The following is a 14,781-nucleotide window of genomic DNA, read 5'->3' as shown; positions in this document are numbered from 1 at the left end:
GACAGCGCGTTTACAGATTTGGGTAAAACTAAACTCGATATGTTAATTTCACTTGCTGCGTACAAGTTGCAGAGAAATATATTCAATTTACGATACTGTAGGGAGTATGGGGAGTGTAGGGGCGGGAGGGGTGGGTTTGGGTACAGTTTTAATATGTCTCGACCGACACATTTATTTTCTAGCTGACTCAGTATAATTGATAAAGTCTTCTGAGATTATGATGAAACTCCCCGCGTGGTCTTCGACGACCATTCCAATAAATATTAAACCTCAACGTTAGAGAATAAATGATGTCACAACAATCAGGCTTGTCATAAGTGATACAGCCTCAAGGGAAATAACTGCTGTGCGGTAAGAAATTAATGAAGCGCTAGTAACGCTAGTAAGTAGTTCTTCTGTTCCCGGCTGTGGACGCTGATATCAGCAGTCGATCAGTTAGGCTGTTGATGCCAATGTCAACCGTTTGTGGATCAGACATAAAATCTGATACCCTGCAAACAGAAAAATAACGAGCTACATATCAACTGGTAAAAAATATGTCGATGTTGTGTTGATGCAGGTGCCAGTATTTACCCCGAAGATGCCATATTTATCTTATATTTCACATAACATGTTGAGCTGGTTAAGAAGATTAAAGGGAATCTATAAAAACTCGATAATAGAAAGAGCATTATATTTATTTAGGTTGATTTGTTTAGAATGAAAGAATATCGCTTTGGGGTAGTGTAAAATTCTGAAATACCGAAATGGCAACGATAATAGAATGACTGACTGACTGAGTATGGTTTTACGCCGCTTTTAGCAATATTCCAGCAATATCACGGCGGGGGACACCAGAATTGGGCTTCACACATTGTACCCATGTCGGGAATCGAACCTGGGTCTTCAACGTGACGAGCGAACGCTTTAACCACTAGGCTACCCGACCGCCCGATAATAGAATGAAATGTAACGAACATATCACGTGTGTTGCTGAGTCCTGTAATACAGTCAGCGGCCAGGTAACAAGAGGGCGCTGTTCTACCACCAGCGCAAACACAATTGAATATTCTTATACGTGATGGGATTGAACTAATACTTCATTATTTCATGAACACATTTCGAGAATTACCATTTTCGCAGGTTACATGTTATAAACTCTTTCTTTCCTTTTCAGTTATTCTAAACAGTACGTAGTGAGCGAGTGAGTGAGTGTGGTTTTACGCCGCTTTTAGCAATATTCCAGCAATATCACGGCGAAATTGGCTTCACACGTGGTACCCATGTTGGGAATCGATCCCGGGTCTTCGGCGTGACGAGCGAACGCTTTAACCACAAGGCTACCCGACCGCCCCCTAAACAATACGTATGTATGAATGAACTATATTGACTACATACTTTGTAACTTGTGATTATTTGACTTGATTGATACTAAATTCGCTGTGTAGAGTTGTGTCCCTTGGGCACGCCAGAAACCTATGATTGTGGGTTCGAAATCCGGTTCGCCCCGATTATGTTTCTAGGTTTGTCAGCTCCATACCCGTGTTCGTGGGTTTCACCGAAGTGGTAAACGTCTAAGACCTGCATCACCTCGGGCTTTCCTCCCACATTAAGCTGACACTGTAATACTGTTAAAAGTGGCGTTAAACCCAACTCACTAACACTCATGCTCCCGGAAAGAATACCACTAACAATGTGTGTTGTTTAAGACATTTGCGAAACGGGAACACAATTCAGACGTCATTGTGCTAGATGTTGAAGTATTGTTGTGTCTGTGTTAAAAGTTCTGAAAACGTAACAAGCGGAATGATTTGATAAGAAAAAATACAAGGCAATGCACCGAGTTCACTCACTGTCTGTATATAAGACTTTTTATGAAACGGGAAATACGTTTTTTTCCTGGGAGAGATCATTTATATACAAGCTTGTGAATAAAAAAAGAAGTTTTTACGGGACGGTAATTTAGCACAGGTGGGAGAGAACAGAAACATTATCTACCGAACACTGTGACAAGAACAAAAGCTAATTCCCTACATATCAACTGACGCACTAAGTTTTGTCTGCTGAAAATCAACGCTGGAATGAGTACAGGTGTTGCTATCGCTAACTATGTAAGTATCCCGCCTGGCCTGGCGTGCTCAGTCTATGTGGGTCTCCACACACACTTATCCTGATCACTTATCCAGACGTGGGTACTCTTACGTTATCCAACGTCTCTGGGTTAACGGTAGGGAAAACGGGCTCGACTGCGATGTGGCATGGAGGGCATCTGTATCACTGGTACCAATGCTTAGTTATTCGTAGAGCATTCTGTTTCTCACGTTCCTGTTTGTGTTTTATGTTTCAGTTCATAATGATATTATGTGTTGAATGTATTTTGAAATAATCTGAAATATTTCAAGTAAAACGTTAATAATAATTGTTTAGCTCTGTAGGAACGTGTTTAAGAAAAGGTTATATGTCTATATGAATCAACATATTTCTTCAAGTCCTAAATGATATATTAGTACTTTCATAATTAACATCATGACAAGCAAGAACGACTTCATTCTTGTTTGGATAAGTACATCTGAAGAGCACAAAGGAGGTGGGGAAAAATGGGTTGTAACGTTGCGTTTCAGCAAATTTGACTCACAGTGTGTGTGTGTGTGCGTGCGTGCGTGCGTGCGTGCGTGCGTGTGCGTGCGTGTGTGCTTGTACTAGTCCGGGCTACAACATGTTTTATGGTGCTGGCCCATAAGATACCATACCGCAGTTCTAATATTTGTACCCCACACAGACACAGTATATTGACTCCGAGCCGACCAGTCCTTGTTTTATCCCCTTAATGCCGAGCTAGGCCGGGTACCCACACGCATCACCTTTATCATATGAAGCGGTCGGGAATCGAAACACCGGCCTTCCGCTCTCCTCTCAGACGCACCATCTTTGTTTGTTTGTTTGTTTGTTAACGTCGCACTTAACAATATTCAAGCTATATGATAGCGTTCTGTAAATAATTGAGTCTGGACCAGACAATCCAGTCATTGACATCATGAGCATCGATCCACGCAACTGAGACACGATGATATGCATCAACCAAATCCGCGACCCTGACCACCCGATCCCGTTAGTCGCCTCTTACGACAAGCATAGTCGCCTCTTACGACAAGCATAGTCGTCTTTTACGACAAGCATAGTCGTCTTTTACGACAAACATAGTCGTCTTTTACGGCAAGCATGGGTTGCCGAAGGGGAAAGGAAACAATTGACCGATACCAGAAGGATTCAAGACCTTATGTCACATGTGAACTAAATACAACGAACTGAAATTCCCTTTTTGTACACGACACTAGTGTTATAGACCAGCTAGAAACTGTGTGCAGAACATTCAGTGACGCTAAAAATAGCACGATAATTTGCGCCTAGTTTGGGGATTAAGCAACGTTTCGAATGAGCGCTTGATGACTATCTTTAACATCAGTTGGTTTGCCTGTAGTGGTAGATTGCAAAACAGCCAATCAGCACACCCGGTGTGCTTATTACACAATGAGGACACAATTTCGGTTAAATCACGGCATGGTGCTTTAATGTGGGAGGTCGTAGACATCTACCATTCTGGTGAAAAACCAACGAACACAGGCATGGTGACAAACCTAGAATCATAATCATAGTACGGGCGAGGATTCAATCAAAGGATCACGTCCACTTACTCCCTGCAATACAATATATGATGTGCATGTAAATAATCGAACGATATATTTACATATTCCTTTGAAGTTTTCACAATTCAGCCTCACACCTGTAAAGCAATACAAAAGCTATCTGGGATCGACATATTAAAAGTCAGGTCCACATAGTAAACTGCTAATAAAGCATATCAGCCACCAATAAACTATAAGCGTCAACAGATAAGCCTGTTTACACCAGGCACACGCCATGCCCGTGAAACGTTGGTGCTTGTCGCTTCAGTACCACACAGTGCTAGAGCCTATGAACGCTCAGTGTGTGTGGCGTGGGGGTCTAGCGGTAGTCAGCCATTGCCGAGCACCGCAGTGGAATCAAATCAATGCAACACCGTGGAATGAAAACTCATTAAGGGACATAGCACAGTGAGAGAGTACAGTTAGAAACACGCATGGACGGATGGAGTGATGGCAGGCACTGGAAACAACTGGCGGACGATGGTGGATTGGATCTCTGACACGAAGTCGTGTTTGCCAACAAACGAACCTGATTTAACTTTCTGGAAGTGTAACGGCGTGGATTCCTCTCTTGTTGTTGTACAGCCTTGTGGGTTTATGTGAGATGGGATAATCACTGTGTTTCATATGCACCATTATTAACTGAGGGTTCTGCTTGCCAAATGTCAGACCTAGCATATGTGACACATCGCCAAGCAGTTGACCTATAGGAAATGCGATGTAGACACCCACGACCCGGATATAAAACTGTTTTTAACAATGTTACATAACGTTATAAACAGAGTTATATATCATGTTATAAAAACTAGATTGGGGAATCATGTCTATGTGTGAGCTCATACCATCAAAACGGATATACTAGAGAAATTGTTCTTTGGTTGACATACGGGTCTTCACAATCTGAAAATGGCAGTGCATCATCTGGTCAAGTGTCAAGTGGTGACCAAATTACGTGTCTTTCTTTGCATCTCCATCTTTGGACTAGTCAACACAACTTCAGAAGCTTTTAGACTTGGTAAGTACATTAATCTTAAACATAAGGTATTAAATACTGGTATGGTTTATATGTATTATTTAATATGTATTATTTAATATGAATCCCTTGGTTGCGTTATAAGAGTAATTGTGATGGAAAAATCTTTTCATTGACAAGCAGCTGACGTTATTGATCCGTACATGACGTGGTGATATAGATAAACATGCATGGTTTATAGATCACTATTGAACTAGGGCATTGTTGTTTTCCTTCAATTCATAAATCAGTTACATATACCACGAACGACATATTTCTATTATGCAACAGGAGCTATAGTATCGTTATTTTTTACACAACCTTTTAACAGCTTGGAATTGAATTACACTCATTGTTGTTAACATCATTAGACGACAAAGTCAGTTCAGTATTGATTGATTCTCACCTACAGGAAACGTCAACCGCCATTTATATATGAATCCGTTCCACCCCAAGAATACTTAAGCTATTGTACATATTATTGACGACTATTCACAATATTAAGGCAAACACTAGTACCTAATTTTTCAAACTAAGTTAATTAGACTAACCATACCTTTATACCGGTTATCTCGAAATACTGTTATCTCGAAATAAAGGAACCACCTGTATATATTATATGTTTTATTCAGCCTAATTAAATGTAAAGCCTCAGAATGCTGTATTCGTGTGTATATATTTAGGTCGTACATAGGTTTTCAGGAACCCATGCTTTTCGTAAGAGGCGACTAACGAGATCGGGTGGTCAGGCTCGCTGACTTGGTTGATGCATGTCATCGTATCCAAGTTGCATAGATCGATGCTCATGGTGTCAATCACTGGATTGTCTGGTCCAGACACGATTTTTTACAAACCGCCGTCATATAGCTGAAATTTTGCTGAGTGTGGCTTTAAACAAACAAACAAACAAACAATAAAATATCCTGCACACAAGATAATCGTATAGTAGCTTATTCGTATATTTTAAGCCCTTTTTTTGAAATGGATAATATACAAAGTGTATATTTACTTCGACTCTTTTACCTTCCTCATAAGGTGGCATTTGTTTAGGCCAGTGGTTAAAGTGTTCGCTCTTCACACCGAAGACCCCGGTTCGATTCGCACATGGGTAAACTGTGTGGAGTCAGTCCTTGGTGGTCCGTCATGATATTGGACTGTTACTGCTGCGTAAAACTATACTCCTTCACTCACTCGACATGACAGAATTTTCGTTTATGTGAACACGTATACCTAGGCGAAAATCCACAATGACGTATAAATTGGGTCATACAGTGCATCCTCTTTCTTATGGCAGCATTATACCAGTTGATACCCTGGCATTATAATCCATCTGACATTACTGCCAAGTTAGTGTAACACGAATAGGGTACGTATATCAAACATACACGAAGAAGTAGGTCACTATCCAAGTAACACCTTCAAGGCAATGACGCAACATGTGGCTCATCGTTTACCTGTGGTATTAAGTGGTATTAAAACATCTTAGTGAGTGGTATAAGACATCTTAGTGAGTGGTATAAAACATCTTAGTGAGTGGCATAAAGCATCTGAGTGGGTGGTATAAAAACATCTTTGTGAGTGGTATTAAAACCTCTTAATGAGTGGTATTAGACACCTCAGTGAGTGGTATAAAACGTCTTAGTGAGTGGTACAAAACATCTTCGTAAGTGGTATCAAACATCTCAGTGAGTGGTATAAAAGATCTCAGTGAGTGGTATAAAACATCTCAGTGAGTAGTATCAAACATCTTCGTAAGTGGTATCAAACATCTCAGTGAGTGGTATAAAACATCTTACTGAGTGGTATAACACACCTTAGTGAGTGGTATAAAACCATCTTAAGGAGTGGTATTAAACACATCTCAATAGTATATACCATCTTAGTAAGTGGTATCAAAACATCTTAGTGAGTGGTATAAAACATCTTAGTGAGTGGTATAAAACATCTCAGTGAGTGGTATAAACATCTCAGTGAGTGGTATAAAACATCTTAGTGAGTGGTATAAAACATCTTAGTGAGTGGTATAAAACATCTCAGTGAGTGGTATCAAACATCTTCGTAAGTGGTATAAACATCTCAGTGAGTGGTGTAAAACATCTTAGTGAGTGGTATAAAACATCTTAGTGAGTGGTATAAAACATCTCAGTGAGTGGTATAAAACATCTCAGTGAGTGGTATAAACATCTCAGTGAGTGGTATTAAACATCTTCGTAAGTGGTACCAAACATCTCAGTGAGTGGTATAAACATCTTTGTGATGACGATGACACGCAATAAGCCAAGACAAGTCGATGGCATTATAGTGAGGTAATCCGATCTTGTGACATAACCTGTGGAACCAGTTTCGCATTATTAGCAAGGCCAAGCTGAAGATGATGTGCTATATATACAATATTTGTACGTGTACTTCAAATAGTGTACACGTATCGCCTGAAGAACCAATTTAAAGTAGATAATTACAAAGCATTCGTGTTATTTCCCCCATGATGTTCTGTTTGAGAACTGTGTGAACTTTACATAACCCAACGGAAGTACAATAAACCCTTAATTACTTAATAGATGAAGAAATAATGACACTTGTACGAACTATGCCATTGAATAATGAGTTTTATGTAACCCAACCTCGGTATTAATTTCATTGCATGGCATTTGACTAATGATTGTCATTGCATCTCACGAGGAACAGACCCAGATTAGAATTGGTCTTCACCAACCAATGCTTGTCTCAAGAGGCTCGCTGACTTGGTTGATTCATGTCATCGTATCCCAATTGCGTAGATCGATGCCCATGATGCCAATCACTGGATTGTCTGGTCCGTCATATCGCTGGCATAATGCAGTGTGACTCGCTGACTTGGTTGATTCATGTCATCGTATCCCAATTGCGTAGATCGATGCCCATGATGCCAATCACTGGATTGTCTGGTCCGTCATATCGCTGGCATATTGCAGTGTGACTCGCTGACTTGGTTGATTCATGTCATCGTATCCCAATTGCGTAGATCGATGCCCATGATGCCAATCACTGGATTGTCTGGTCCGTCATATCGCTGGCATATTGCAGTGTGACTCGCTGACTTGGTTGATTCATGTCATCGTATCCCAATTGCGTAAATCGATGCCCATGATGTCAATCACTGGATTGTCTGGTCCGTCATATCGCTGGCATATTGCAGTGTGGTAAGCTACAAACAAGCAAATAAAACACAAGGAATGGAGCCCCGAACCAGCAAGAATGAGGAATGATCAATAATTGCTAACACATTCTTACACAGACGTACAGCCAATCAAAGTCCCAATATTTTGACAGGGGAATGTCATATACTCAAATTCCGAGTCTTTTCAGCACTAAATGTTGCAGGGCAGAACACCCGGTGTCACACCCGGTGTCATTACAGATTTTCAGCGAACCAATTACGAACTTTTCACACTAATTTTTTTGTTTCGCCCAGTGGAATCTGTTTCGGCGGATACATTCTGGCGTTGACGTTGTATATTTGCACAGTGGACAATACACGGTTTGAAGTTGAGGTTTCAGAGGCAATGGTACTGTGACCCAGGTGAACAGTTGACCCCCCCCCCCCCCCCCCCCCCCCCCCCCCACCCCCCCCCCCCCTTCCCCCAACTCACACACACACCTTCCCTAAACCCCATGGTTACAATGATCAGGGCTCCACACAATGCTGAGCACCAAGTAGCAATCAGCTGTCCGTGTCAGATACATCCCCAACGTACGATACAGCAATACAAATAGGAGGTGCAGCCAGTTTTGACCAAACCATGATATGCTAATATGGTATTCGTAGAGACGGCTTTGGTAATTAATGGTGCTTGTCTACGAATTTGTCCCGTTTCTTTACAAAATAATCGATTTCGCTGCTGTGTAATTGAAGGTAGTTCTAGAGTATCAACTCTCTGGTCCTACAGTATGATTGAGGCATACTAGTCAAAGAGCCATTTCAGGAAATTTCAGGTAAATCAAAATTTTAAGTTGTTCGAGAATGCACGTCGAAGTTACCGCTCATCATCAGGTAGTGAACATACTTTATCGACGAGAGTTTAAAAAAATAGATAGAAGATAATTTACTGGGGTTAAATATAAACCGAGACAAAAGATTCACACAAAGTTGCAAAAATAAAGATAAAACCCTGATTTTCACTTTCTCCAAAGTATAAAATTTTATGTTAAAGAGAAATATTTGCCGGTAGCTATTACGCGGAGATCATGTATGGTGCTCTTAGCGTTGATCAACATCTGCATTTCTTGCATGTTCAATTATCCCTCTCAGACATCAGTGTCATAAAAAACTTGAACTGTTTACACATCAACACCTTTTAACTTTTATCATTTTTGTAAACATACATGTATATTATTTTTTTAATTCATATACAACATCAGTTTACATATGCGTGTCATATTGATTTGTACGCAAACCCTGTAATCAGTATATTGATAATATACAGGTATTTGGCGTGTTCAAGTCCCTTGAGGGAGCTGTTAGGAAGCTCAGATTGTGTCGGGTCTATACTCTACTGATAGGTAGTTGTAAGGTAAACAGTTCTATACAGTACTATCAAATGGCAATATTTGATGCGTTTAATGTGCGGAACCACGGCAGAAATCACTAATCCCTCTTGGGATATGGCAATCGCCATTACTGAACGTTGCGGGACTCTCTCTCTCTCTCTCACTCTCTCTCTCTCTCACTCTCTCTCTCTTTCTCTCTCTCTCTCTCTCTCTCTCTCTCTCTCTCTCTCTCTCTCTCTCTCTCTCTCTATGTCTGTGTGCCCTTTGTTTGGTGTTACACAAATACACAACCGGATAATAGTGTATCTGGTGTATCTATCTCACCTCTTTCTCTCTTTTTGTCTTCTGATCTATCTACAAGTATCTATCTTTCGTTACCATGACGTCACAATGAAGTAGCATCACCAACCTCTCTGCTTCTGAAGCTGGTTAGCAGTACTTGTTACACTTTTGACACTGCTTATTTCTGTTTACATGTTTAATGTCATGTTTAATGATGTTGGATGATAAATGGAATATCATTCTTGTGTCTTTTGATATCAAATATATCAGCATTTGTCAATAGAAGCGTAAAAACCCCTCGGTAAGCCTCGGACGTTAATCGGTTATCGACTCATGCAGATATATTTGAATTCAAAAGACACTCGTTTGAGACTCTCTGTGTAAGACAATAATGTTACTAATATACTTATATAGTAAGGGAACTGTCCCACTGCTATATCAAAGAGCTGTTCCAACATCAGGGTGATCTTTTGTAAGGTTTCAATTGAGATCAAACGGGTTTTTTTCTCGTTAACGGAAGATAATTATCCGACGGAGCCTGCATATTTGCGGAGGTAATACCCACTGATACACCCTTCTACGGTGCTCCATCATTCCCCACCGACATCTAAAGGCTTTTGTGTTCTTCTCTGCAGGATAACAATTATTTCCCTAAATTGGAAAGGAGGCTGGGGCTGGAGTAACGCAAAACACTTGTCCATGATCAAACATGATTGTGACGATAGGGCACGTAGAGGAGCAGGGGCATTAATCGTTGTGTTAAAATAGTGAAGTTTTACAACACAAAATGAGTCGTTTCTAAAATGATAAGCATATGTGTTGCAACATAGAAACTTTCCTTTTCCTTGTTTATGTAACGTACTACTTTATACATGAGGTAATAGTAAGTTAGTTTTTTATCGCTGTCATTCCTATAAACCGTATTCCAAAGAAATGTTAGTCATATTAAATTGGTATATTGATGGTATGACTGTGTTCAATATCAATTGAAGATGCAGGTAAGGAGACATGGCTTTAACGTCATGTATAAGACTATTGCACGTACATTACGTGTGTGTGTGTGTCCGTGTGTCTGTATGTGTGTGTGTGTGTGTCCGCGTGTCCGTGTGTGTGTGTGTGTCCGCGTGTCCGTGTGTGTGTGTGTGTCCGCGTGTCCGTGTGTGTGTGTGTGTGTGTGTGTGTGTGTGTGTGTCCGTGTGTGTGTGATTGACGCATGTCGGTTTTATATTTGTTAGTAGTGAACATACATAGCCCACTCAGACACAGTATACTGACCCCGAGCCAACCAGTTCTTGTGTGACCTCATTAATGCCGAGCGCAAGGCAGGCTAACAACAAATACCATCTTTTAATGTCCTCTGGTATGACGCGGCCGGGGATCGAACCACCGACCTTCCGATGACCGGGCAGACGCTCTATCCACTAGACCACGGAGGCGTTCTCACGAGACAGAGTGTAAGTTGGTATGCACTCAGTGTCAATTCCCACGTCTAACTATGGTAAATGTTCCAGTGAAATTAGTATGTGCTGACGTCAAGGATTATAACGGTTAAATAGTTTGCATAGTTCCACTGTTCGTAATTGCCCTACTAATGGAACCATTTCTATTGTACTCCAGTAAAAAAGTAAACTTGAACATTTGAATTAGCTATCAAAGAAACCATGTACGACCAATTATATTTCAAGAGGAACAAACTATTTTCAAATAATAGCTGAGTCACGTCCGTGTGACTTGGATAAGAAAGCAAGTAAACCCTCCTTCCAATTCACCCGTACTTGGTTTGACACGTGTGCAAAGTACACCTAACTTGCCGATGCGAATTGGAACATTAGGATTAGTTAGAGTTTGAGTTTAAATTTACAAATCTGATTACTCATTTATCATGAGATATAACAATCGAAGCCTAAATTGAATAATGTACGTCGAAGGGTTCTTGACGTTATTGTAGATAAGCATATTTCAAGTTAAATAAGACTACGTCTTTTAAAAGTTCTATACCTTGAACCTTTTTCTAGTGTGGCCATTCTTGGTAAAACATGTATAGATTGTTCACGAAATTGTTTCAAAAAGAGTTTAACATCACCAACTGTTTAGTTTAACCATACAAAGTCGTATCCATGGGAAAACAAAAGGTTTCTAATATGTGATGCCCATGGTACTTTGCCCATGGCATCTAAATGTACAAGCATATTGTACGCAAGTTTGGAGACTCGGCGTTCATTCATTCCAAGAATATTAAACCAGTATTTCAAGCATCTAATTTGGGAGTTGATGTATAACGGGTATCTGCCATACTCGCCATACCATTAGGTGTTGATGGACCAACAGTTTAAAAACATTTACAGGCTAAAAGATGCAGCTTTTCGAAACAATCGTATCGCTGAAATCCCCATACTTCATATCCATATAACAAGATTGGTTGGATTTGGGCATCAAATATATTTTTAAATATATTCGGCGCAAGAGATCCCACTTCCTGCGAAACAGACATTACACTGATTAAGGCATAATTTGCACGTGATGTTAAGTCCGAGATACTTTTCTTGAAGTTCATTGTATGGGTAAACATTACACCAAGATATGTATAAAAGCTCAGAACATTAACACATTTACCATGGAAAAAACATCTTTCAGTCAGTGCCACCTGACCCCCTCTTCTCCAAAAGACAATATTTGTTTTATCATAGTTAACTGTTAATTTCCACTCTTTGGTGTAACATTCTAAAATGTTAAGTTGTTTTTGTCGTCCAACAACAGAATCAGATACGAAAATGACATCATCGGCAAAATGAAGCATCAACATTTCTATTACATTTGGGGACATTTGAATACCATGTTTACCCTTAGTCATAATTTCATAATATAATTCACTGATAAAAAATGAGAACAATATCGGGCTGAAGATACAGCCTTGTAAGCCAACAGGAAAGTCAAAGAAATCGGTTACATCGTCTCCACATCGTACACATGATTTGATATTTGAATACATAGCTTATAATATAAGAGTGCATTTTCCCCTGAAGACCAGTTGTTCTTAAACAGTACCAGGATTTATAACGATCAACGGAGTCAAAAGCTATAATAAATTCGCCAAAGGTTACATACACTTTGTGTTTACGACGTGATAGACATTATTGGATTATTGCATATATATGATCAGCTGTTGTGTATTTTATTTCTAAAACCAGCTTACGCTTCGGGAATTTTATCTCCCATGTCAGCCAAAATCGTAATCTTGGAATTAAGTACTGATGTAAAGATCTCTCCAAGAATACTCATCAAGGATATTCCCCTATAACTGTCTTGGTTGTTAAAAACTCCTTTCTTGTGTGTTGAAATATACCACTGTCAAAAGTTTGGAACAATTTTTAGATGCTTTATAGCGTCATAATTTCAACCTGTGATATATAAGTTCAAGATATCATCAAACACATCACTGTCAGTGTTGAACAGTGTTATTTGAAAAATATCTTTTCTATTTGTCTGCTTTTTTAATGAACTTATTTGTTTCCAAAACTTAGAGGGAGAATGGATAGTATGACCCAGTTTTTTAGCCTCGATTTACACAAGTCAGATTTATATTTCATACAGCAGGATTTGTAGTGATTTCCCTTTTTGCAGTAGACTTTTCTATTAGTGTTAGTACTAAATGTTCTCAATGTCATGAAGCTCGTTACCTCAGGCAGCACGTGCAAGGGGTCGTATACCCGATTTACCATTGTCACTCTGACTCGGTTGGGAGAAGACCACATTGTTTTCTTGGAACCAAACACTCATAGACACTCTATTAAACATATTTAATCATTAAGGAAGCGACATCATCGATCATGCGACGTTTGCAACGTGCTGAACGTTTACGTGCCATAGCCATGTTTTAGGTGGGAAGGCGTCAGAATATTGTTGTCCAAACGCTGCATGTTTCTCACCTAATACATGACGTCGATGAACCACGCCACTGTGGACGCCAAAGGGCAACCCCAGGCCAGCACAGATTAGTCAGAAGGATGACATTAATAACTCGGATTGCAACAGGCCTGTGTCAGAGTACATGCCCAGCCGGTGCGAAATTGTTTGCAAAGATGACATTTACGGGAACAACGTCCACGTGTCATTCCGCAACTTACTGTCATCATTTCAGTTGTGTAGAGAATGTCAAACTGGGATAATATACATTGGACTAATGTCATCTTTTCTGACGAATCGAGGTTCAGTCTCGACTTCCATGGCCGAAGAAATCGAGTTTGGGGAGCGTTTTATGGGCATTAACGTCGTATGACATGATCGTTTTGGGGTTGTGTCCATAATGGTATGGTGTTGAATCACAATGACTGGCCGAACTGCATGTCCATGACAGAGTCACAGGTCAATACTATCGGGACGACATCATTGCGCCCCTCGTGCCCATTGTGCCAGATTGTGGCCCAATTCCTCCCACTGCAAAACATCCATGTCATGCCATGAAAACATCCGTGTCCTGACCAGTCCCTCATTGAGCACGTCTTGGACGTCATTGGCAGACGTGTGCGTATACGTCAAAGTCCACCAATCACTCTCGATGAACTCGGTGTTGCTACTTACTAATCAGTGGAAAAATATCAAGCTGACATTGGTCGACTCATCAGAAGCATGCCTCGACGAATCTGCCTGGCCAACAGTTCTACCCGATATTAGTGACGTTGACTGCACAATGCAAATTTCGAATTTGACCCCGACCTCACTAACGACCAAGTGCGCCACCATCTCATCACACCAACCATTAGATCTGATCGCCTCCTACCCAGCAGATAGGATCATATCATTTCCATTTGCCAATACCATATAGATCAGAAGATATGTCTTGATGATTTCCACTATACCCTACCTTTTTGGCATGGTATATATGTTTATGAAAGTGTTACAATTTCGAATTCTGTTTCCTAAACGATTGTAAACAGGTGTGATAGAGGTTGACAAAATCGTTTAAATAATCTATACCATCGATTTGCATTCTTCTCCAAGATATCCCGCGGTTCCATGCAGGTCAGTCACGACAACATCTGGCGCTGGACCTGTGTTTGAACAACCACGGCTCGTACATGTTTGCTTGGTATTATTGAATACCATAATTTCTCCCACCGTCGTATAATGCACCGCTTTCTGGAGCTGGTGGTTGTTCTCTGTCATGGCCACTGATACCACGCGCCAACAACGTGACATCGTTAGGATAACGGGAGGATGATCTGCAACATGATGTTTATGTGGGAGTTGTACGTACAAGGGGTGGTGATTGTTAGAGTGTGATTGTTGGTACAAGGGTGG

At 40.4% G+C, this 14,781-nt stretch overlaps 1 protein-coding gene across 2 annotated transcripts in view; it reads left to right on the top strand.

Moving 5' to 3' along the window:
- Nucleotides 1-3,962: 3,962 nt before the first annotated feature.
- The window catches only part of LOC139449950 (glutamate receptor ionotropic, kainate 2-like), a 35,657-nt gene continuing 24,838 nt past the window's right edge, over nt 3,963-14,781 (top strand). For both annotated transcript variants that reach the window (XM_071231565.1, XM_071231564.1), the window contains exon 1: nt 3,963-4,677. In XM_071231565.1, the coding sequence (XP_071087666.1) occupies nt 4,569-4,677 (109 nt within the window). In that variant the 5' untranslated portion in view covers nt 3,963-4,568. The remainder of the gene's footprint in view (nt 4,678-14,781) is intronic.

This window comes from Haliotis cracherodii, unplaced genomic scaffold, assembly GCF_022045235.1.
Source record: "Haliotis cracherodii isolate W230 unplaced genomic scaffold, xgHalCrac1.p SCAF_8, whole genome shotgun sequence".
In the NCBI taxonomy this organism is placed as follows: Eukaryota; Metazoa; Mollusca; class Gastropoda; order Lepetellida; family Haliotidae; genus Haliotis; species Haliotis cracherodii.
The sequence above is the reverse complement of the archived record's forward strand: the minus strand, read 5'-3'. Positions and strand labels throughout refer to the sequence as shown.